The sequence below is a fragment of the Oryza glaberrima genome, chromosome 9, assembly GCF_000147395.1.
Source record: "Oryza glaberrima chromosome 9, OglaRS2, whole genome shotgun sequence".
In the NCBI taxonomy this organism is placed as follows: domain Eukaryota; kingdom Viridiplantae; phylum Streptophyta; class Magnoliopsida; order Poales; family Poaceae; genus Oryza; species Oryza glaberrima.
In genome coordinates, this window is record NC_068334.1 from 3,976,993 (window position 1) to 4,002,098 (window position 25,106).

At 40.6% G+C, this 25,106-nt stretch overlaps 2 protein-coding genes across 3 annotated transcripts; one reads left to right on the top strand and one right to left on the bottom strand.

The window, feature by feature from the left end:
• Positions 1-700: 700 nt before the first annotated feature.
• LOC127784663 (uncharacterized) lies at positions 701-4,360 on the bottom strand. Its single transcript, XM_052312004.1, has 4 exons — positions 4,220-4,360; positions 2,331-2,952; positions 1,281-1,346; positions 701-895 (listed from the first exon to the last, which is right to left on the bottom strand). Exons 1-4 carry the CDS (start codon positions 4,358-4,360, stop codon positions 867-869), a joined length of 858 nt encoding a protein of 285 aa, XP_052167964.1. The 3' UTR covers positions 701-866.
• A 16,603-nt stretch (positions 4,361-20,963) lies between these two features.
• On the top strand, positions 20,964-25,106 carry LOC127783950 (uncharacterized). 2 transcript variants are annotated; one of them, XM_052311104.1, is made up of 11 exons: positions 20,964-22,165; positions 22,509-22,712; positions 23,515-23,622; positions 23,720-23,755; positions 23,838-23,933; positions 24,012-24,104; positions 24,209-24,319; positions 24,428-24,460; positions 24,553-24,603; positions 24,688-24,765; positions 24,883-25,106. In XM_052311104.1, the coding sequence occupies exons 1-11, from the start codon at positions 21,161-21,163 to the stop codon at positions 24,910-24,912; spliced, it is 1,845 nt and encodes a 614-aa protein (XP_052167064.1). In that variant the 5' UTR covers positions 20,964-21,160; the 3' UTR covers positions 24,913-25,106. The 2 variants fall into 2 exon arrangements, with proteins under 2 accessions (XP_052167064.1, XP_052167065.1); XM_052311105.1 differs by having other exon boundaries at positions 24,212-24,319.

Here is a 25,106-nt window from a genome sequence, read left to right on the forward strand (position 1 = left end):
ACCACTACAAAGAGCACTGTCAATAGCTTTGAACTGGTGATGGTCCCATGGCTCCAAACAATGGCAGAAATTGAGGGGACAGAAAGTCCATAAAGTCTAGAATCTTTTTCTTCTTTCATGAGTCTCCCCTTAAAGGTTAAGGACACAAATACACACCATTCTCAATCCTCTTTCTGTGGTGATAAACAATACAATAATACAAATTCATTTAGTTCAAATACAGGTTTAGGAGTTGGCAATGATAAACACATAATATATAGCAGACCACGGTTCCAAACATTTGTTTATTCCGACTACAATAAAGCCTTACACAACAATTTAAAATTAGGTATGTCAGTTCCTTGTTTTGGTTAATATCGCATGGCCATCACACTATCACAAACAGTTTGAATTCAGGAGTTCTTGCAGTGTTCAGCAAACAGGGTGCGGTAATACACTGTAACAGTTAGTTCTCAATGTCAGGAATGCCCATGGCAACTGGGCTGCTAAAGCATCATCACTATTTCACTATCATGACAAATAATGAAGAACACGATTAATTAAGGAGCTCATGCAGCATAAAAACATTGTACACTACCCTTTCTCCAGCTGATCCTGACATTTTTACCCAACGAACTAAGCAAGTAAGCAAGCAAAAAAAAGTCCTTTTAGAAAAACCAAATCAACTGCTCTTGCAAGCAATCATGCATCTATTTCTAACCTTCACAAAGATGCGCATCCATGTCCTGACCGGGAACTCTGTCCCTCTGAGAGTCTCAAAGAATGAGGATGTCTCAAGATTTGCCTTCTTGATCTTGGTCAATGCCAAGGGCACCTCCAGCACAGGCACCTTCCTCGTCTTGGTCACCTCCTTGAGAACCTTCACGCTAGCCTACTTGAACATACTTGAAGAGAGCTAGAAAAACAAACAAAGAATTATCTTTAGCACTAACTGATGAGGTAAGACATTGTGCAATAGATAGCAAATCCAAAAAAGTGCACTTGGTACTTATAGAAGTTTGAAATGTCAGTAACTGGTGAAAACTAATTCTTGGTAAAGCATCACTAAAGAATGGATATGCCATCTTATTTATAGGGTAAAAAAAGGTAAATGAGGGATTCATGAAAGCGATGCAATTGGTAGCACCACCATTTCAACTACTTACACTAACCTATTCTTATCTTTTCAGAGAAAAGGACACCCCTTCTTATCCTCTCTGCCATGTCGTTCTTGTTTCAGTGACTTAGAACATTGGAAGATTTAGGATCAGTGAAGAGTGAAAAATGTTAGAGCATCTTACATGTCACCTCCTTCACAATAACTTCTTCGAGATAAATACACAGTGCACGCAGAGGTACCCTGCAAGCTGCAAGCATTGTAAAAAAAAATAAAAAAATAAAACCCTTCGTTTCAAAAAAAATATCAAATTGGAGTACAAAACTGAACTAAAGTGCGTGGTTTGTATCCTCAGCAACCAAATCATCCTTGTCCTCGATGATGCACGGGTTGTTGGGACTCACCATCAAAGACATCTGCTGAATTGCGCAAGCAAGCAAAGCATCAAAATTCACCAGGTTGAGGTTGGTTGTGGCAACAGGCGCAAAATCGCACCAACTCCTATTGTCCCAAGCACGACGCTATTGCAAAACTTCATGCCATCGTACACCAGCGCTGATAGATCCAGCCATGACGGCCTGCATCCGGCGTTCCCCGGTAGTAGATCGACGCGCGCAGGTCGTACGGGGACCAAGAAGGTGGTCCACTGGCTGGCGGCGGCCATTGCCTTCACGGCTCCACCTGCAGTGGCCAAACCGACCTGCTGATAGTCAACAAGCAGAGGAAGGAGACGTGCAATCCGGCGTCAACGACAACACTTGGGCTGAGCATACCTGGGCACAAAGGGCCAAATCAGACGCTCTCCGACGAAGGCTCAGTGTCGCGGCATCATCGACTCATCGGAGGAGCGGCGCGGCATGGCACCAACAGCCAGCTCAGGAGGAGGGGCTGCGGCCGGTAACGCTGCTCGGAGGAGAGGGACACGGGTGGAGAAAGGGAAGCGGAAGGGGGTAGCCGGGCATGGTCGCGGTGGCGATCGAAGAGGGCCTCCACCGGAGCCGTCAGCACAGGAGGAGGAGGCACGGAGGCAGCAGATGGGAGGGGTTGCGTGTTGGACACTCCCTCGCGCCATGGTCCGCCACTCCGAGCTGGCCTCGTCGGCAACGGCAGTCCCGCACCACGCCACCACTCCACCAAGAGAGGAGAGGTGGGAGGGGAGGGGAGGAGAGGAAGAGGGAGATGAAGAGGCTAGGGAGAGGGAGAGGCGGGAGGGACAGGCGGGAAGGTGACTCACCGTTCGCCCGCCGTCCGCCGTGCGCGTCGGAGGTCCGCATCTGGCCACCGCCGCCACCGAAATCCCCATTCCCGGCGTAGCCGCCCTCCAAAACTGCCTTCACCCTCCCCTTCGCCCTCCTCCCCTCCTTATCCAATATAGGGGGTCGGGAACGGGGGAGGTCGCACCACGGCGACGACGGTGGAGGAGAGGGCCGCCGCCGCCGCCTCCACCCTCCGCGCCGCCTTCTCCGGTTGCCAGATCCGACGGCGGCGGTGCCGAATCCAGCCGCGGACGTAGCCGCCTCGCCAGATCCGGAGGGGAGGGCCGCCGACGCCACCGCCCTCGCCCCTCCCAGCGGATCCACCGCCGCGGCGTCCACCCTTCGCGCCGCCTCCGCCTTCCACCTCCGCGTCCATCGGATCTGGGAGGAGGGAGGGAAGCCCGCCGCTGGCTCCACCCTCCACGCAGCCACCGCCTTGAGCCACCTCTGCCACCGCCGGTAGCCGCCGCCGCCACCGCCCTCCGGCGGCAGCTCCGGCCGGAACCCGCGCCGAGAGAGGAGAGGTGGGAGGGGAGGGAGAGAATGGGGGAAGGGTTTCGGGATTGGGGGGTTAGTGTAGGACGTTTTGCAGAAAACCCCCTATGGTTTTTATGTTTACAGCGCTACCCCTATAAGCGGAATTTTCTCTTCTTCGCATTGTATTTTCCTGAAAGACGAGGGGTTATATGAAAGAAATACAACGGGATGTCAGGACCAAGGGCGCATGCGATATTCCGTGCAAACACGAGGAGTTTTTTTACAAAAATTCCCAGCCATCTCACCGGGAGCAGCCCCTTCACCCTAACCGACGCATGCACACCACCACAGCTCCAAAATTTTGATTAACCGGCTCACCGCTTTTGGGCGGTTGCCCGCGCGCACGGGAGGAGCAAGAAGGATTAGCAGCGACGTGTAAAACAACGAGATAGCCAAAAAAAAAAAAAAATTCAAGAAAATGAGAAAAACGTGGGTCCAGCTATATATGTGAGTATGAGACCAATGTTTCATTTGATTTAATTTTGTAACGGTGACCTTTTATTTTATTTTATATTTTTGCGGAGAAAAGGGATTTACATTACTCAGCTCAAGTGTCATCACATACAAGATGTCAGATGTAAGTACAGCTATCTTCCGGCCAAAACTCCGCGAGAGCTTCGCACCGACCTCTATTAGCTAAAGTATTGCTGATGGTATTTTCAGTTCTCTGAACTTTCTGAATTATGACTTCCCTGTTTCCTGACAACAGCTCATCAATCTCCGTGACGATGAAAGCTGTTTCTGATCTCACCTCCTTTGCAGAGTATATAAGATTCTTCGCTACCAGACAATCCGTCTCTACAATTAGTGGCAAGAGAGTATGCTGTAAGGCCATGTTTAAACTCTCTTTACATGCTAAAAGTTCCTCTTCCAAAGGACCATTGCACCAATCCAAAAACCTGCAAGCTGAATTACTTCTCCCAAACTGTTTCTGAGGATAACCCCAATACCACCCTTTTCAGAGTTACCGTCAAAGGATCCATCCACATTCAGTTTCATCCACCCCTGCCGTGGTTTCTCCCAGCGGCAAGGAGCCTTCTTTTATACTCCCTCCGTCCCATAATATAAGGGATTTTGTACTGAATGACATGCTTCCCTGTTGATGGATTGACTTGGGGATGTTGTTTCACTTCTAACAGCAAAGTGACATAGCTCTCCAGTTATCTTTTGGACACCTCAATTGGGGGCGGCTGTTTATTATGATTGATCTCATTGCGAACATGCCAATACACCACATGATCATCAAAAACATCCCATGATCCTCCACCGACCCGTGCTCGAGTTGATAAAATATCCATGAAGTTCCTGTATAGTATCCGACAACACCCACCATTGTCATCCCTGTATAATTCTTGGTACTCCACAGGTTCTTGGCTTGGGGACATCTACATAAAGCATAAGCGACGTCTTCCTTTTCTGTACCACATATAGAACAGGCATCAGAGATCTCCAGATTCCTCTTATTCTCCATTGTTGCCAAGCTGTTCGTGACTGCTCTCTAAGTAAACAACGAAGATGCAGGGGTCAGAGTCGTCGGAGAGGGGTAATTCTTGGATTGTAATTTGTTCCAATCACACGTTGAGAGCGAGTACATTCACCAGCTCCTGCAATTGCTGCCATTGATGCAGCCATCGACGACCATGAGACCAACCTCCAAGGAAGAGAAGAAATAACCAGGATAAGGGAGACATTTTCGATTGTTAATGGATCTGAAGTCTCCGATGTTGGTTGTGTGGCATTGTCGATTCTTGATGGACTTGAAATCCCCTCTATTGACCCTATGGCATTTTCATCTCTTGATGAACCTGAGGTCTCCTTTGTTGAACCTGTGAGCAACGAGGTCAAGTTTAAGAAAGGCAGGCGCCACAGGCTCAAGAAATGGGACGCCTATTTCGATCATTGCCGGGAGATTGAGAGAGATTGCCCATCGTGGGAGGAGCTTCTTCTACCTCTCTGCAGAGAAATGCCTGAATTGTGGGAATAACTAGAAGTTGTGTTGAAACAAAAGAGAATGAGGATAGTTTCAATTTAATTTCTCTTGTTCAAGACGGTAGTGTTTTATTTCTCGATAGCCAGAAGATCGCTCCAAGAAACATGGATGGTTCTTTTAAAGTGGATGCACTGTTTAATTGGCTGCTCTGTGGAATTTCGCCGCAAGTGCCAGCTGCCGTCATGGACCAGCATCAGGAAGATGTGTGTTCATGATGGAAATGAAGTCCTTAAAAGGATAGGTGAGATATTGGATTTATTGCAGGAGCAATTTGGTCTGAAAGATCATTCAGAAGAATCAATGCATGGTGATTTCTTCACTACAAATGTATCCACTTTGAGCGACATGCATCTTCCTTTTCTGTACCATATATAGAACAGGCATCAAAGATATCCAGATTACTGTTTTTCTCATTATCCATTGTTGCCAAGCCATTCTCCACATTTGCTAGAGACACCGCCAAGTTATTCCGTAACGGTGACTTTGTTAAGACTACTCTACAATGACGTGACTTGGTTGAGACTATAATCACCAGGGCTCACTTATGAGTGAGACCAGTCAGGCTGTCTCTACGTGTAGAGATGGATTTTGAATTGGGATTGGAATTGGAGTTGGCCAATTCTAGTTGTGCAGCATGACCGCATGTGTGGAAGAGAAACATGCATATCTATTATCTATCTATCTATTATCAATTGTATTATATTATATTATATTATATTATAAAAGTTCATAAAACTTCCTACAAACGCTCCTAAGCCACCATATAGTATCCTATAAACACTCTTGTGATGCCACGTGGCAAACAAAACATCTAACCGTTAATTTTTATTTAATTTGGTGGACCTATCATTATCTTTTATTTTTAGCCATTAGATTAATAATCCTTAAAAAGGAAAAACAAATCCCATCTACCTCCACCTCCCTCCCCCTACGTCCGTACATACATACCCCAAAGTCACGTACTTACCATCACTATACACACATCTTCCCTCCGTCTCTCCCCTTCTCACATCTTCGTATTTAAATAGCTAGATGTAAATATTGACTAAAAATTAAATGGAAATTATATTATTTAATTTATAATAAACCAAAAATTTAAGATCAATATTGCTCACTTAAACAGATCAATATTATTTTATTTAAATCCATTATTTAAAATATAAAGAGCTCCGTTAAAAAAAATCCCTCCGTCCCACCTTTGCGTGGGATGCGCACGTATGTAAGACGTTCAAAGCACGTATATGCACCACCGATCCTTTTGTTTTATCTCCAAAATGATTAAAATTAAAATTGTTTTTAGAGAGAAAAAAAGCCAACAAAAGGTTTTTGACCTACTAGGTCTAGCTAGCTCTCCATCTATCCTTTTATATTCCTAAGTCATACCCAACTACTCCCAAACTGCTAAGTGGTATCTTATACACGCTCTCAAGTCATCAAGTGGCATTCTAATAAATAAAATAAATCCAACCATCTATTTTTATTTAAATAGTTGGGCCATCTTATACACGCTCTCAAGTCATCAAGTGGCATTCTAATAAATAAAATAAATCCAACCATCTATTTTTATTTAAATAGTTGGGCCTATTGTTTTGGATGGCTTGAACTATTTTGTAAAAGAAATAAATCACATCCGGAACTAACGTACAAACAAACAAGATCAATAGTTTTGGCATCATACGAAGTTACAAACGTAGGTACTTTCCTTCTGATCCTTCCTACGTTATTTTCTATTTCATTAGAAACTAAAATCAAAATTATTTCTCTAGGCATAAAAAGAAAATCACAAACAAACCAACTAATAGGTCTAACAACTCTCCCTCCGTCACGACGTTAAACATCCTATATGAACGCTTCTAAGTCACTACGTGGTACAATTAAACTAGGAAAAGTACTAGAAAATCATAAAAATACAAAGCAACCGACTATCGATTTCTACTTAAATTGATAGATACATTTAGGTTGTTAGATTTTTTAATAAAAAAATCCCAAACCTCTTTCCCTCTCTCCCCACCCCTGTGCAGTGTTAAAGTCCAATAAATATTTTATAAATGCTTCTAAGTTGCTCTATGACATTCTTAAATTAAAGAAAATCTTAGAAATTAAAAAAAGACTATTATATACTAGAAGTCTATTAAACATATATTACAAATGATCATAAGCTGCCAAGTGACACCTTACAAACGCTTCTAGGTTGCCAAGTGGTAATCCAATCATCGATTTTCATTTAAATCGGCGGATATATTATTTTATTCTTGTCACACCCAAAAATTCACTAGTAATTTCCGAACTTATTTGTGCATAAAATCCTCGTCCAGGAATCAGCCGAGGTACACAAGCTGACAATTTAATATATAAATCCATCATAATAATAACATTACATACTTACAAAAGAAAAGATAATAATAACGTTACATACTTATAAAAGAAAAGAAAATAGCAGCGGAATTACAGTCTAGCGAAGCTCCGGCTCCACTCCCACAGGCAGATGAACTGTGGTATAAGCCAAACGTCTTCTCCTTCGCAACTTGTCTTCAACTGAGGTTTGATTGATTATTGCAAGGTGAGTACATGGAATACTCCGCAAGACAAATATGCAAGTGCACAAGGATATCAAAGGATGGCATAATATAGGGATCATTTGCAAAAGCAGCATTTAGCAAACATTTGTGAATTATAAAACAATAGAGTAATTAATCATCAATATTAATCAACACTGAACAACACACCTATGCTGCTCAGGCCCAACCATCCTGAACAACCATACCCGGTTGTACAGATCTATCTCCAAATCAGGAATGTACCATTCCAAACCAGGAGCTAAGCAAATTATTACCAGTTATAGCATCATTTATTATGGTGAGAGGTGTGAGACTAATCACGAAAGACATTGTTACATAACCGCAGGCACGGCTATTCGAATAGTTTTACTCTGGCTAGAGGTGTACCACTGTACCCACAAGACACAACTCCACAATATATCACCATATCATCATGTGCCCATGCTGAACATGTCACCATTTGTGTAGTTGTGACAAGACCCCTCATATAGCTCAACTCAAAGCAGCGCACCTTTCCTGAATCGTAGTCACCCCCTTATAAAACAAGGCATGGACTCCCAACGACCCCCGTGGGCTTATCTCCGCCACTTCTTAGTCTGGCACACCACAATGAGCCTTGCTATACAAAGTGTCCAGCCATTGCCCACTCTGGCTTGTGGTTGGCACGATTAATGTTTCACAACCGAATCTCGCGAACCGGTCCTTAATTGTCATGAGCACGACCATTAAAACCATGTGCTCACAACCCACCATTATCAAGTTTTAGTTGGCACATTAATTAATTAACCAATCACGATTGACCATCATGAGCTACCTTTACCATGTACATCATTAAGTAATAGTGAAATATTAGTTATCCCAATAGTGTGCTAATGTTTCTAAGCATGGCTAAGCAATTATACTAATATCTAACTGAACCATTATATAAGTCCAACTAGTCAAATTATAACCCAAGGTAATCAAGAAATAGGGTAATCAATGCAAATTGGCTATAACAAAGGAATAGGTTCACACCACCCGGTGACATTCGAAAATAAATGCACAGTTGAAATAAATAGAGAATTTAAATATAGGATCAACATGCTCAAAGGAATTGTGTTTGGGATCTGTGTGACTTGCCTTGCAATAATGGGTCTTCTTGAATACTTCCGACGCACTCGCGAACCTTCCAAACGACGAAAACGACAAGCTAACACGCAAACGAGGAAAAAGACTAATAAAAACCAAATATACAGTACATATAAAGTAAACAAACATATAGATCATGATTTTAGATGTATTTAGAGACTTAAACGGCCTCATTCCGATTTCATATGATTTAATTATGAATTTTACAAGATTTAATCTAACTAAAGCCTATTTAAAAAGGATTAAATAAATTTAACACAATTTATGGATAATTTTAATATATAGATCTTTATTTTATACAACTTTTGCAACTTGAACCACAATAAACCGAGTTACAATGAATTAGTTATGAATTTCTAAAGATTAAACCGGATTAAAGCATTTATATGGATTTTAATTGAATTATGACGCAATAAAGAATTATTTTTGCAAAGAAAAAAGGGATTTATTGTGTCATCAAGGACGGGCCACCGTAAACCGGGTTCACATAAGCAGTCCACGGAACCAACGGCCAAGATCTAATTGACTTAAAATTGATCGAATCGGACAGCCGAGATCGATCCGGTCTACCACGAGTCTATGGCTGGCATGAGCAATGACATCAGCGATGATGTCATCGCCGGCGGCGACTCGGCACACCATGCTCGCCGGCGAACGACGGCGCGGTGGCACAAACGGAGGGCACCAGCGGGTAGAGCGTGGCACGGCGGACTCACCAGTGGCTCGGACGATGACGGACTGCGACGATCGATGACGTAGCGAGGTTGAGGTGGCGGAGAGCTTCGAGTCGGCGGTGACGGCGGCGCTCCGGCGATCTGCGGCAGAAACGGAGGACGGGACGAGGACGGCGACGACCTTGCGAACCCGACGAAGGCAACCCCGAGCGATGGCGGCAACTGGAGAGGCGGCGGCGCACGGCCGGACTTCCTTCGGCGACGGCGACGCACGGGCTAGCGAGGACGCGGCGCTACCGTCAACGGTGGGCTAGGGCGAAGGTGGTGGCGAAAAGAGGAGGTCGCGGGGATCCCTATATAGGGGCTAGGAGGCGACGATGGAGGCCCATGGCCAGCAACAAGGAGATGGAAGGTCTAGGGTTTTGGAAAGAGAAGCTAACTAAATTGGCATTGAATCCGACGATTTCCAAACGAATTAGCTCGGTATTCCAAAATAGAAAAGGAAGAGGAGATCGAGGAGATTATTTCCCCTCAATTGATTCAGCCGGAGAAGGAAGGAGGCGGCCGGATCTGGAAGGGGATCGGCGGCTTGCGGCGCGGGTAGGAATGGCCGGAGGTTGAAGACGACTGACAGGTGGACCCCACCTGTCAGCGAAAGGGAGAGAGGGAGGAGGGGCGTGGACTGGGCCGACTGGGCCGAGCACGCGCAGGCCGAAGGGAAGGGAGAGAGAGAGACTTGGGCCGACTTTCGGCCCAAAGCCAAAAGGGAGATTTTAAAACATTTTTCTATTTAAATTATTCATGAAATGAAATTCTATTTATTAAAAATACTTCCTTTGCTCAAATAAATCCAAGAAAAATCTGGGAACTATAGAAACAAGAGAACTATTTAACAAAATTTTATCTAGTCCACTTTTATATTGAGATTTAGCAAATTAAAATTAGGTCTTCTCTTTTAGGCTTTTAAGATTATTTCTAATAATTCCTTTTAAACAAAAATTTATAATTTAAGGATTTTTAAACAAGCAAAGAATTTAACATAATTATAATTAGATCATTAATTGATTAATTTATTATTTAAATAATTACTGAAATGTTCTTTGTATTATTAAACCTAGTAATTGAGCTCTGAAAAATCCGAGAAAATTCCAGAGAGTATAATTAATCATGGAGAATTTAATAAAAATTAAATCCAGCCATAATTTATATTTAGGAAATTTAATTTCCCACATTTAACTTCACTTGTAAATTAATGAACATTTAATATAAATTCTAATATTAATTTATTAAATAATTTATAAATCCTAAAACAAAAAATCAGGATGTGACAATTCTAAATTGTTAGATCAATTTTTTTAAAGCACACAATCGGAACCTCCCCAGAAAATACGGACGAACGAGCTATCTTTCATGAGAAATTAAAATCAAAATTATTTTTACATTAAAAAACACAAATAGACCTCCACTTGCTCACTCTATCACGCTAAACATCCTACGAACGCTTATAAGTTGCTACGTGGTGCTATTAAATTAGAGAAAATACTTGAAAATCTTAAAAAGAACAAAACATCCGGCTATTGATATTTTAGGCTTTTTTAATAAGGAAAACCCAAATTTCCTGCCCTCCCTTTCTACCTCGGAGCAGCATTAAAATCCATTAATCTTCTTATAAAATATTGGAAATTTTGGAAAAAAAAACATTGGAAATATTGGGCATAAATCGATGGACACATTATTGTCAATCGATTGACACATTATTTTAGGTCATTAGATTTATTTTTTAAAAAGAGAAAATCTATCATGTACCACTAGCTTTGGCGTAGATCCACAATCTACCACTGACTTTGTTTAGTTTCATAATATGCCATCATCTTTTTTTAACTTCTATGATTTACCATCGCCGTCCGGTTAGCCTCCGTTAGTACCGTATATTTTTTGTTCTAATGACAAAAATACCCCTGAGACGAAAACTTTCAGAATTTGGCCAAAAATTCACAAATACTATACTGTAACATGTAATTCACAAATACTATACAGAGGTTGCACGGTTCATATTCTTCTATGATAATACATGATTATCTAAGCATACATATGATTGTTTTAGCAACTTGTTTGACGGCATGTTGCACTTACAAAAATAAATCTAATCACATGCTTATTTTATATTATGTATTGACTAATATATTCAGAAATTCAACGAGCTAGCCAGCTACTAGCAGTATATATATCTCTGTGTGTAGGTTCAAAGCAAGTTACTCGCTCAGTCACATAATATAAGGGATTTTGAGTTTTTGTTTGCACTATTTAACCACTCGTCTTATTCAAAAAAATTTGAAATTGTTATTTATTTATTTTACTTACTTTATTATCCAAAGTACTTTAAACACAACTTTTCGTTTTTTATATTTACACAAATTTTTTGAGTAAGACGAGTGATCAAACAGTATAAGCAAAAATTTAAAATCCCTTATATTTTGGGACGGCGGGAGTAGGACGTAAGGTCCATGATTCCCATGCATACATGTATGAGTGTGAGCACCTGTCAGGCTTTTAATTGGTCGTCGCATACCTGTGTACACTTAAGGCTGCGTTCGGGAGGGGCTGGGAACCCCTCCTCCCTCCCTTGCACGCAAAACAGAGCACGCATTATTGCATGATTAATTAAGTATTAACTATTTTTTTTTAAAAATAGATTAATTTAATTTTTTTAGGCAACTTTCGTATAGAAACTTTTTTAAAAAAATATACCATTTAGCAATTTGAAAAGGGTATTAGAATTCTAGTAATAAGTACGTATGTATACAGCCGCGCGCCACGGGCTTGTGGACCGTGGGGATAGCCTGCATTGCATGTGTACTTGTGGCCGCAACTGAAGCGGGCATGAAAATAGATTGGGTTTTAGGATTTTTGTTCTAGGGTATTTTGGTCATTAGTACAAAATTGTACAGTACAGTGCTAACAGAGACTTAACTGACGGTGATGGTAAATCGTAGAAGTTAAACAAAAGACGATGATATATTATGGAATTGAACAAAGTCTGTGGCAGATTGTTGAACTAGACTAAAATCAGTGGCAGACTAAAATCAGTGTCATACAGTAGATTCTCTCTTTTAAAAAAGAACACCCAAAACCTCCTTCCCTCCCTCATTCTTCTTTGCGGTATGCAGTGTTAAAAGTTTATTACACATCTTATAAACATTCTTACGTCATTCTCATAAATAAGAGAAAATCCTAAAATTTCTGACAAGAAAACAAAACATTTGACCATTGGCTTCGACTCAAACATCGGACACATTATTTTAGTTTGTTGGATTCATCTTTTAGAAAAAAAAAATCCCAAACCTCCCTCCCTCCCTGCCCGATAACAGTGTGCCCCATTCTTTTCTATCTATTGTTTTTATCTATTTGAAAACTAAAATTAAAATTATCTATATGGGCCAAAAAAAAAACACAAATGGACCTCTGTCAGGGTTATGGATACTACTTAACTAATACTAGTTGACTAATTCTCGGCAGGACCCACCATATTCTATGTCTTATACGGATACAATCTTCGGATATAGGAGGAGTTTCACATAAGGAAGGATAAATAGAGTTTTACATGAAAACGATGAGGACTACTCGGATTGTATCCATATTGGTTTCCCTAGTTCTACTTGGATAAGGGGACACCTATGGGTATAAAATACAAGGCCCCCTAGGAGGATAGGGGACACGGAACAATAGATCAAGACACAAGATCAACATACAAGCCTACATACGCCAAGAGAAGACGCCGGACATCGACTTCAGAGATAAGCATGGCTAGTCCCCAATGGTGTCTACGGATACTGTCAGGAGAGACGAAAGCGTTGTCTTTGATCTCGCCGGATACGAATTCGAGGAGGAAGACTACCTTGTTGTCGACTACGAGTCAGAACTTCATACCGCCATGTCGACAACAGTTAGATAGGCTACCTCAAATATTGTATTGGTGTGATTATGATGAATAAGAGCAACGACCGGCTTCGGCCAACAGGATGTAGGGTTATTACCTGACAATTCAGGTGCTCGAACCTGTATAAAAATCCTCGTCTCTATCTCTTTTACCTTAGTCTCGCATATATCCTAGTACCAACGATCCCCATACTATGCAAATACAGAATCGCGACATCAAACGTCAACAACCTCCATCTATTACTTAATGGTATCTATTACTTATATCCCATTAGGCATCTAACGACTTTCTACCAACTTAATTAATTTCTCTTAACATTCATATGAGGGCTATGTACCTATACTAATTGACCTTGGTACTTTTAAGATGATCTTTTTAGGAGATAAAATAAATATTCATAAGAAAGATGAACATAGCATCCGAATTACACATATGATCTATGAAGTTAATGATCATAACAGGTATTCACCTAGGAAGACAATAGGTGGGTTGCACCTAGGAATCTAAAGTAATTTTATTGTAGAATTTATATGTTGCAAGAGTAACTGTAAGAAAATAACCAGCGTTCAAAGCATACAAAATAACTTTAATTTTTGTTTAGAATATAATAAAAATATTTTAATAAAAAACCGGCTGCACATAAATATTCATAATATAAATTTTACTCACATTATATAAGAAGGTGCACGCGCATCTGCGTGGGCTACTTTTCTGCGTGGGCTACTTTTCTAGTTTTTATATACTAAAAGTCCATTAATAAACTTCCTAAAAAAATGCTTTCAAGATGCCACGTGGCACTCTATAAACACTCATACGCCACCACGTGGCGCTATCTAATCTCACCGTCGATTTTCATTTAATTGGTAGACCTGTAATTTTAGACCATTAGATTATATCTGTATCTATAATTGATTTTTATTTAAATTGGTGGACCATTAGTTTAGAATAATTAGGTGTATATATATACCTTCCCAGTATAAAAGGGAAAATACGTACCATCAGCAAACAAAAATCATAAGTATGTACAGTACGTATGATTCGGAAAAAAAAACAATAAAGCTTACGTTCTGTCCGCTCGCTGGAAGAAAAAGAAAAATCGGAAGAACAAAAATGGCTGTGTGATAAGTAAAAAAACGTACATAGTATATAATCGGAAGAAAATATAAAATATAATTTTCTATATAGCAAAAAAAACTATATGTACGTATTACCATCCATCCATCTATCTATTATATACTAAAAAGTCTATTAAACATGCTACGAACACTTCCAAACCGTCACATGGCACCCTATAAATATTCTCAAGTCGTCACGTTGCACCCTTATAAAATTGAGAAATCTAACCATCGATTATCATTTAAATAGGTAGACCTATTATTCTATATAGTTAGATCTACAAAAGAAACCAAAACCTCCAACATCCCCGTACCATGCACCACACACGTACTGATCAATTTGTAGGCTCCTAGTTCCTTTCTATTTTTTATCCCTATCACGATTAAAAATAAAATTATCTTTATAGAAAATGATCTAAAAATAGGTGTTAAAGTTCTTTAAACATCTTATAAATATTTTTAAATTGTTCTATGATATTCTTAAATTAGAGAAACATCTATCGTTTCCACTTAAATCGACTCACACGTTACTTTACATAGATATTGTATCTATTTTTTCTAATAAAAAAACATCCCAAACCATCTTCCGTTACTCTCCATCCCTATGGGTGTTTTGCTAAGCTGCTACTTATCTCACTTGAATTAGAAAAAATCCTAATAAATCTGAGAAAAAAATATAACATCCAACCATCGGTTTTTTTTACTTAAACATCAACACATTATTTTAAGTCGTCAGATCAATCATTTTTTTTCTAAAAAAAAAGAAACATCCCAACCCTCCCTCCATCCCCGTTCCCGTGCGGTGTGCTGCGTTACTTTTCTCTGTTTTTTTCTAATTCTATGATAATTAAAATTAAAATTATTTTTATGGTCAAAGAAAAGACCACAAACGAATCTTGACCTATTAAGTCTAGCCAGCTATTATTTTTTTAAGTGAAAACAATAACTTAATGCCCATATTGACTATATTTAAGTGCTAAGAAAAAAATTACATTATGGACCCCATCCATATTGAAGTATCTACTCAATAAAGGTAAAATTTGCTATAGAACATAAAAATAGTATAATTAGCTAAGAGACCCGGCAATAACATATATCTGGTATGGGACACCGCAAAAAACAGGTAATTAGCTGTTGGATACCCATGGCATTATTTTGTTATATCCAAAGGAAAAGGAGAGAGAAACAATTGCGAAAGTATAGTTTTGCTCCTTCCTGGCATGCGCGGCTCGCATATAGCTCTGACGCCGTGGTAGTCACTACATGGACAGTTGAGGGTATGGCAGCATGCTGTGGCACGGCTACGAGACTGACAACAATAGCCAGCGTTTTGTGGCACCCTGCTCGACATGAATCAGGAGGTGGTCCATGTTGTGCTCACCCTGAGTGCGCGGTGTGTGGCAGAGCATCGACGCCAGCATAGTCCTCGTGCTGCAGTGGTGACGAGTGCGGGAACAACAGCAAGCCACATGCCCAGGCGCATGGGCCCTCCTCGAACCCCCCCTCTAGAGAGCCACCTCACCGGCGGCGGGTGCGGTTGTAGCGTCAAAGTTGTATGCGAGCCGGACTTGGTAGGCAGGCGAAAAGTCATACTTTTCTTATTGTTTCTCTCTCCTTTGGATATTATAAAATAATGTCACAGGCCTCCAACAGCTAATTACCAGTTTTTTCGGTCTCCCACAGCAGATACGTGTTCTTGCAATGTACCTCGGCTAATTACACATTTTTTAATGTCCCGTTGAAAATTTTACCCTAAATAAAAGAAAATACTAAAATTGCTCACAAAAAATCAAAATATTTTAATAAGCTCTATCCTCTCTATATATATTTTTAATAATGGAATTAAATCCGACCTTGCTTCAACGAATTAATAAGCACTATCCTTTATATATATAGAACTTGAAAACCTGGACGTGCATGTAAAACCAACACATAGATTTCGCATGGAATTATTTAAGCTTGAATTGGAGCTAGAATTTAGGTTGCAAACTAAGTCATATGATAATCTTGCTGATTTATTCGCAAAATTTCTACCATAGTCTACATTCTTTAAATGTGCCAAAGGAATTGGTATGAAACGACTTAAAAAATTGCAGGATTCAGGGGGAGTACTTCTCGCTGGGAAATAACCTATTTTCATCATATTATACTAATTTTCCTTTATATGAGTTTTACCCTTTAGATTTTCTCATTCAAAGTTTTTTAATAAGGTAATATCAACATACGTTATATTATGTCTTATCATTTTGCTTTTCCCCACTAAGATTTTTACTAAATGATAACTACACACATTATACTATTTTTGACCATACTATGAGCTTTACTCATAAAAGTCTAAAAATGGTTAATAATATATCACGGTTCTTTTCCTTATTTTTTCCAATGGGGTTTTGAGGAGTTTGCATGATGTATTTAATATGCTAATTATAATTATTTCTAAGATTATCTTTACAGATATCTGAAAAATAAGCAGTGAGCAAAGTGGATTTGATCAAGGGGGAGTGTTAAGAAACTGCTACCGGGTGATCTCATCCATATAAAAGGATGGGATGGGATCGCAACCGAAGACATATGCACTTTTTCCCATAAAAGGATGGGATCGCAACCGAAGACATATGCACTTTTTCCCACTCGGCGCTCCTTGGCAATAGACACGATGGCTCCCAACCATCGCGCCTACTGTTGCTACCCTTCCCCATCTATATATTGTATCGCATTGATTAATAAAAAAGCTGAGAATTCATTCTCTCTCTCTATATATATATACACACACACTCTACACACTCTTGTAAGCCGTATGGAAAGGGATGGCGTTCCCATTGTTATTTTCTTACGTTTGTAATCAACTTCTCAATAGTAATCATTGCTGGTCGGTCCCCATAGGTTTTTTATTGCAAGGGTTTTCCACGTAAAATTTATGACTCCGTTGTGTTCCTATATTAGTAGTATCGATCTACTACTGTCCTGGCTGCTGACGAGTTCATCTATTTGGAGATCCCATTTGCAAGTTTTAGCCGCCGGCGTGCTCATCGCAACATCTGATCAGCGGTAGCAGGCGCGTGTCGTCATGTTGTTGCCGTCTATCGCTGCCGTCAGATCGATCTGGTCGCCGAGATCGGATTAGCCGGTATGAAGCGGAGTCAACCGTCGACTCCGATCAGGATTTGGTGCATCCGTGTAGCGTGTTGGAGAAAAAGCACTACTCCAGCGCACGTTGATCGAGGAAGGAAAAGTCAGCAAATGCACTCAGCCTCGTTACTGTGCACGTGAATTGAATTTCACGTTGGTTTTTGCTGGAATCAAGCCTTGCATTGTTTTGGTTCTATTCACGGGAATACAAATTCACGTCTAAAATTGCTATATTCACAAAGCCAAGTCTACTAGAAGGTACTGTGTAGAGATTAAAATACATCGTTTTTACACTCAGAGTGTTTCCCGTTTTTGCTTGGTTTACCCTAATTTCTTACCAGCAAATTTAGGTTTGTGTTCCCAAGACGAGTTTGAAATTTGATATACCGCTCCTGTATTGAGATACAATATTCTCGTTATGTCAAGCGGAGATGCAATGGCACATCTACCATGGAGGAGAAGCTGATACTGTCGTGCACCGGTCTATCAGTGCACATGCATGTTTCAGGACACAAGCGAAGTCGTCAAGAGGAAGCCTGAAGCTTTCTGTCCAGATCATGTGGGAGTGGTCAAATTTCCGATGGAATTGCTATGTCCGTTTGCCCAATATACCAGGAGGTTTATTAGGGGATCTAAGTACTTCGTTTTGAGCACAAGAGTTGTAAAATCAAAGTGTTTTTGATTGTTATTCTATGATGAACAATTGACATATGAGATTATTGGTTTTGATATTTGGAGATGACTGGATTTTACAGGTAACTGCCGTGATGTGGTCCAATCAAACTGGGTATGTGCTGCCGGTCAGACCGGCCAACCCGCGGTTTGACCGACCGACTCTGTGTTGGTTTCGGTTTCGGGTTGTTTGTTTGGATATCCGTGATTGTTACATGTTTATGCCTTCTAGATGGATACTATGCATATGTAATACTGTTGTTTGCTACTAATGAGTCAAGTTGGAGATAGCTTGGTCTCGGAATATGATTTCTTTGTTTGATTCATATGTAGGTGACTTGATGCTTCGGGAGAGTATTGCGGTGACCGGGAATTGACTTGGGGATAAGGCGACGTCTGTGACGGTCAGATATCATGCGGGATACTTAGGCTAGAGTTCAATACACGTGGTTGGTGAAGATTCCATATGGCATACGATGGATGCACTGTGTGCGTATGTGTTAACGACCAAATTTGGTAATCTAATTATCAGAGATGAAGATGGAAACGAAGCGGAGTTCGAGATGGAGAGATCGCTAAAGTCCGAATCAGAGAAAGGATCGGCTAAAGTCCGAATCGGCTGCGACCAAGATCGGCAGAGTCCGTGTCGGATGAGGTTAGCCGATTGAGTCGAATTCGACAATGTGACACGGCATACGTTGTCGGGTTGAGTTAATGTGCTTCATGAGGATTGCCACGCATGGATAGAGTCATGAGAAGGCAATTGTATCTATTAATTAGGATATTTCATATAATTTCTTTAGAGATATGTTTGGGCAAAAGTCGGCTGCAAAGACTTATGGTATCTTAGAGTTTGTTAGGGATGCGAGTCGTGTCCGACAAGGACATATTTTGTAATCTCAGGTATAAATAGACCTTGAGCCCCATGTAATCAATCTAACACACATTCAATTCAATCTCGGTGCATCACCACCCTTTTACTTTTGTTTTGTTTCGACGAGTTCTTGCTTTCGGGTTGAGCTGTATCGGTTTCGATCTTCAACAAGAGGTAAAACTTGTTTGGCAGCTTGCGTTCTCGAGATTAGTGCTTCCATCTTTATGATACTCTAATATTGTTTATGTAATTCGTCGAGTTATCATATATCTTATATAATCTCTGGCAATATCGCTATCTAACCTCCAATCGGCTAACGTCTATTACTAGAAGGCAGCCGATCAGGTTAAATACCAACGTTGACTTAGATTATATAGGATATCTACCACTATGAAAAATCCAACGGCTTGATTGTCTAGATATTGTCCTTCTTTTCATACTTATAACTGCATCAGTTGAGTTTAATCTTATGAGTCGTGATTAGAATCTCAATCTCTAGCCTGCCTTTGGTTGCCGATTAGGGTAGCTTCGGGGTTTCAGCCGATCTTACCTGATTTAACTATATTTATCCTATATGCTTGATTGATATGTTAAATCTGCCCTTTATGTTAAGATCTTGTTGCATTTAAGTATATTAGGCTTTTTGTTTAGTATATTCTACTTGCTTTGATATTTTAATATAGAGTAGTATCGGAGTATTAGCCGATACATGCTAGATCTATCTGATCGGCTATGCTATGAACATATATAGTCTTGTTGTTAATATATATTTAGATCTAAGTGATTTATACTGTCTCGGCATGGCAACCGATCTATCCCAATCACTTGATTTAAGTATATATCGACATAAGGATTATATATTGTTAATATCTACAGCCGATCGAGTAGATTTTGTTCCTTCTTACTTATTCATGATTGCCGATCGATCCACATATGACATCGGCTTAAAGATAAATGATATGTCATCGGCAACTAGCTGATCGACCATCGTTTATGGATTTATCCGCGGTGTCTTTGTCTTTATTTCTTATTGATTGCACGATCAAATCAACTGGCACGCTAATACACCTAAAGGCAAGCTTTTGGACCTGCACTGGAGTTAAGCAGATTTCCCAGGCCTCGTGTTTTTACATCAACATGCTTTTGGCACGCCCGGTGGGACTGATTAGAAGTCAGAATCGCAATACATTCTCTTATGGCTGAGAAACTACCACCATCACCGTCTTCGGCTGGCAAAGAGGTCCCTCCCAAGGGGGCAATTAGTCTTGGGGGAGGAAGAGAGTGCGGAAGGAGAGAGGAGGAAGAGAGCATCTCGCGTAGGGCCCACGATTAGCAAGCCAATTTGGATTGGTCAAGTTTGGCCATTGAGGGTGCCAGTTTGGCTAGCCAGATGAATTGGCCATCCGTTTAGCAAGACTATTAGAGCTCGTTTTTGGTCCATAATTACCAAATTTTAGCTTGAAGAGTGGGATAGCCACTCTGTTGGAGATGCTCTTACATGTGGAAAGGGAGATAAGCGAAATGAAGGGAGGAGGAAGAAGGGAGAGAGGGAATGACATGTGGGCCTCACATGTCAGTGGGTTCTACCATATTTCTTTTTAAATGACAGATGAGTCCGGCATATATATTTTTTAATTCTAATGCTACATAAGCTCTATGTCAATGTCGTGTGGGACAAAGATCAGGTCAACATCGCCGCGTAAGTATCACATCAGTGAAACCGTCCTCTAAAACCGTCGAGAGAATCGAATTACACTTGTTTTAACAATTGAAGGGATCGAGATATCCAGTATTATCCTTCATAGATACGAATCATGTTCGGGAGAGTTAAGGTGAACTTATTTCATCGGGGGTAGAGTGTTCGACCAGAAGTCCAGAACTCTTAATTGGGCTTAGCCCGGCCTGCCAAGCGGCCTATTATATATATATATATATATATATATATATATATATATATATACATATATATATATATATAGAGAGAGAGAAGGGGGGGGGGGTGGGGTTGGATAGGTGAAGTCTCTATCCCGGCAGAGGAGGAAACCCTCGCCGCACACAAACCACCACCATACCCTTCCCAAATTCACAAACCCTCAATCTTCCACCTCGATCTCAAACCCTCAATCTTCGACCTCGATCTCGCCCTCCCACCGGCCAAACCAAGCAAAGCGGAAGTGGAGAGGAAGGGTCTCCGATGCCGCTGAAGCAGGTCCCGGTGGCCTCCAGTGGAGGAGGGGACGGCGGCGGGAAGAAGAAGAAGAAGACTGAGGGGAAGAAGAAGATCGAGGGCCCTTCCAGGTCCAGGGACTCTGGTCTCCGTGCGGGAAGACCTACGCCCCCGCGACCACCTCTCCGACCGAAGACGCCCTCGCGACCACCTCTCCTACCAGTCGGGACCGCCCCAGGCACTCCTCCTGAATATTCTCTTCCTTGTGCCGATGAAGTTGATTTTTGGACAGGAGGTCCTCGCGTTCCTGTTAAAGGTTTTGAGGATTGGGATGATCTTTCTTGGTTTCATGGTAATAATAAGTGGGTAATTTGCGACGAACTCGCTATTGATTGGACCATCAGCGAAAAAAAGATTGGAGCTCCTTCTACCACCACAAGTAGAACGACGTCTGCTGCTCACACGAATTTGCCCCTGCATAAAAGTCAACAGCTGATCAGGTCGAGTCGTGCCGCTTCCTCCTCGGATGATCATCACAGCACACGGGCAAAGCGAGAGAAGCCGCCATTTCTTACGGGCATAGCACCACCAAAGCAGAAGGTGGCAGTACCCTTGGCTGGAGGTGATTCTGCTGCCAATCACCGCACACACAGACGCACAGCCATAAAGAAGAACAAGAACATGAACGACCAGGGGCCACACAATGGCTGTCATGTGAAACAAAATCAGACATTTCTTAATTCCTCGCCCGCACAGATGGATGACCAAGAAAACAAGACAGAAGAAATGGACCTTGCAATGCAGGAGATGAGCGAATTGGGCATGAGAGAGGAAATCACAAGCGACGACCGTGCAATGCAGGAGCTGAGCGAATTGGGCATGGGAGAGGACATCACAAGCGATGAGTTCCTCGCTTACATGGAGCAGCTGCCACTTAATCCACCTTATGTTAATACTCATGTTAAACTCAATCTTTCAGAGTTACGTCAACTACGTCAGCGCCATGCCTTGTTTCGCATCAAAGCCTATAAGGTTTTCACTTCAATCGATCTCCTTGCTTATGTTCTCACTCCTACTAATTAGTTTGACGAATAACCATATACCATGTCATTCATGCATTCTGCTGTCACTTGCCATCTCCTTGAATATGTGTTCCTACTCCTACTTAGCTTGACTAACAATCCCATGCCATACATTGTGTTACTTGCCATAAAGTTGTGTATGTTGCTTACTCATGCTTCTCCTAGTTAACCCTGATTATCATTGTCCATGAGCCATTCGTTCTACTTACTAACCATCTGTATATATATGCTGCTTTCATCTGATTCATGTTTAATTTAATCTCATGCGTGGGATGTGTTTGATGCCACTGTAGTTATCACAACTAGTGCCCAAGGAGCAGCTGGATTATGATATATTGAAGGCGTCTTATCCTCCAGACGTTCTTAAGGAGGAGAGATATTTTCTGCGCTTTGAAAGTGATGGCACTTTAGATTGGTCCTTCTACCCTGATTACTGCACCATTGCTGCTTTGGACGACTACCAACGACTAGTTCCACATAATGCCGTTATAGAACCTGTAAGTACTTATCATTTCAAGTTACAGTATAATATGCTGCAGGTAAAGAGAATATCTGGTTTTATGTCATTTGAAAACATGTGCATGTGTTGTGGATGAGATTGCTACTCCACTAAGGCCCAGTTTCTTTTCTCAATTCCAAACTTCAACTTCCTCCTTTTCCGTTAGCATGCTAAACTGTTAAATGGTGTGTTTTTGACAAAAAGTTTCTATGCAGAAGTTGTTTTTTTTTAAAATTAAATAAATCCATTTTCAACTTTATAATAGTTAATACTTAATTAATCATGTGTTAATGAGTTTTCTCGTTTCGCATGCGTTGAAAATATCCCTTCATTTGAAGAGATCGAATGGGTCCTAAGTATTGATATTTCATTGCCTTCAACAGAGCATTTTGCAGTTTTATATGCTTTGAAGTGCATACGATGTTTGTGAAAGACTGGCCGTTTCAACTGATTCAAGTATAGTCCCCATTGTCAACCTAGGTCATTGTTCTCTCGCCCTGCTGCTCTTACTGGTGCCCAATGCTATTTTTCTTAATGAAACATTCTTTGCATTTTCGCGAGACTTTATTCCCTCCTATCGCTTTAATTGATTTTGCCGAACAATTTTTTTTCTGATATATTTGTTGAGTACCAGCATCCATTTCTGTTTTTTCTTCCTCCTGTTCTTTGAAACAAATTTAGTTAAATTGTTTTTCCATTATAAAGCTCACATCAAGCTGTTCAAAGATAGTTTCTGTTGTGTACCATTCCAAAAAAAGTGTGTGAACTTTAATTGGTTTCCTCTCCTCTACTTTACATAGTATTGCTTTGAATACAACGACTGGGAAGATTACCGTGGAGCTTTCCATAGCTATGATATTGAACAAAACTATGCTGATTACTGTGACGAGTTAGCAAAGCAACTTAAGGTATGTATTCTGTGAATAATATAATAAAGTTAGTCAAATATAAAAGTTTCTACATTGTTTTAAAATTAGTTTGTCCTGACATCATATCTGGATACAGTGGCTTGATGCTTATATGAAAGTTGAGATGCCATTGGTAAGTACATATAACCTCACAAAAAAAAAAACATGGTGTTAATATGTATTGTAGCATTACTGATCTCTCTTCTGTTCTCCAGTGGGGAAGAATAAGCTCGAGAGCAGCTTACCAAGCATTCAAGATCGCAACTGGCTTTCCTAAGATACCTGTTGGTTTAGTTTACACTGCCTACTATGTAGGATCCCTCGTGTGTTTGTTTATCTAAATTTAGGTTATATATCTACCATCTAAAAATTGTATTGCTTTGCTTCAGGACTATTTAAAAGGTGTGGACTTTGATAATACATGGTACAAGGAGGTAGACGAAATGCATTGTGAGATTTGGAAACGTATTACCAAGCAAAAGGTCTGTAGTCCACTAGTCTTTACACAAGTATTAGTGGTGCTTCCATGTGCTTATGAATGGAGCATATGTTTACTGATGCTTCTTTTTTGTTTGCTGGCATTCAGAAGAATTTTAGAGATGCTTTGGATGAAGTATACAAACTGAACAAGTATCCCTTGCGCCAGCATAGAATGCAATATGCATTGGAGGTGGATTCTTCCTTTATTGAAGAGGAGGTAACTGTTTTTTCTTCATAGGTGCTTTGCAAATATGTGCTTTTATCTTCTATTGTAGTTTTAATGTTGCATAATGCTGATGCTGTTATCCTTTTGCACCCCTTTCAGTATTATACCTGCACCGCTAACCTCACTGAGGAAGTAAGTAATACTGTAATATGTTGTGTTTGACATGCGAGCTGGTTCTGTTGCAATATGGTTTTCTTTACATTATTCGGTTGATCTGCTTTTAGGTTGCTGAGGATGAAGCTCGGGAATTCATTTTAGAGGCCTTGAAAAAGCTGGTATTGCAGTAGTATACAATTGTCTGCATGCCTGTTTTAATAAATATATGGTTTGCTGAAATGAGAGACATTTTTATTTTTCAGAGGGTAAAACCAAAGTACTATGAGCAGTACGTCAAAAAGAAGATAAAGATTGCAAAAGAAATTGGGCTGATAACAGAGGTATGCTCTTAATTGCATTGATAATTGTTCAGTTTTTTATCGTGTGAATATACAGAACACCTGCAGCGTGCTGTGTGATAAGGCTGAAGCTGTTGCATATTATGTGTTCCTTTTCAGGATCAACCTCGGAGTGATTCGATTTGCTGACTGCGGCATCAGTTGATCTGGAAGATGGGAGACATTTTGCTATCCTCTAAGCTTTCTGTTCTGTGCTTTGTGGTCGACATGGATCAATTGTGATTGTATATAGGTTCACAACTCTGTGTAGCTACATTACGCTCAAGTTTAGTATCAATATTTTGCTGCTTTATGCAAGTTGCCAGCAAATTATTTTGAAGCTA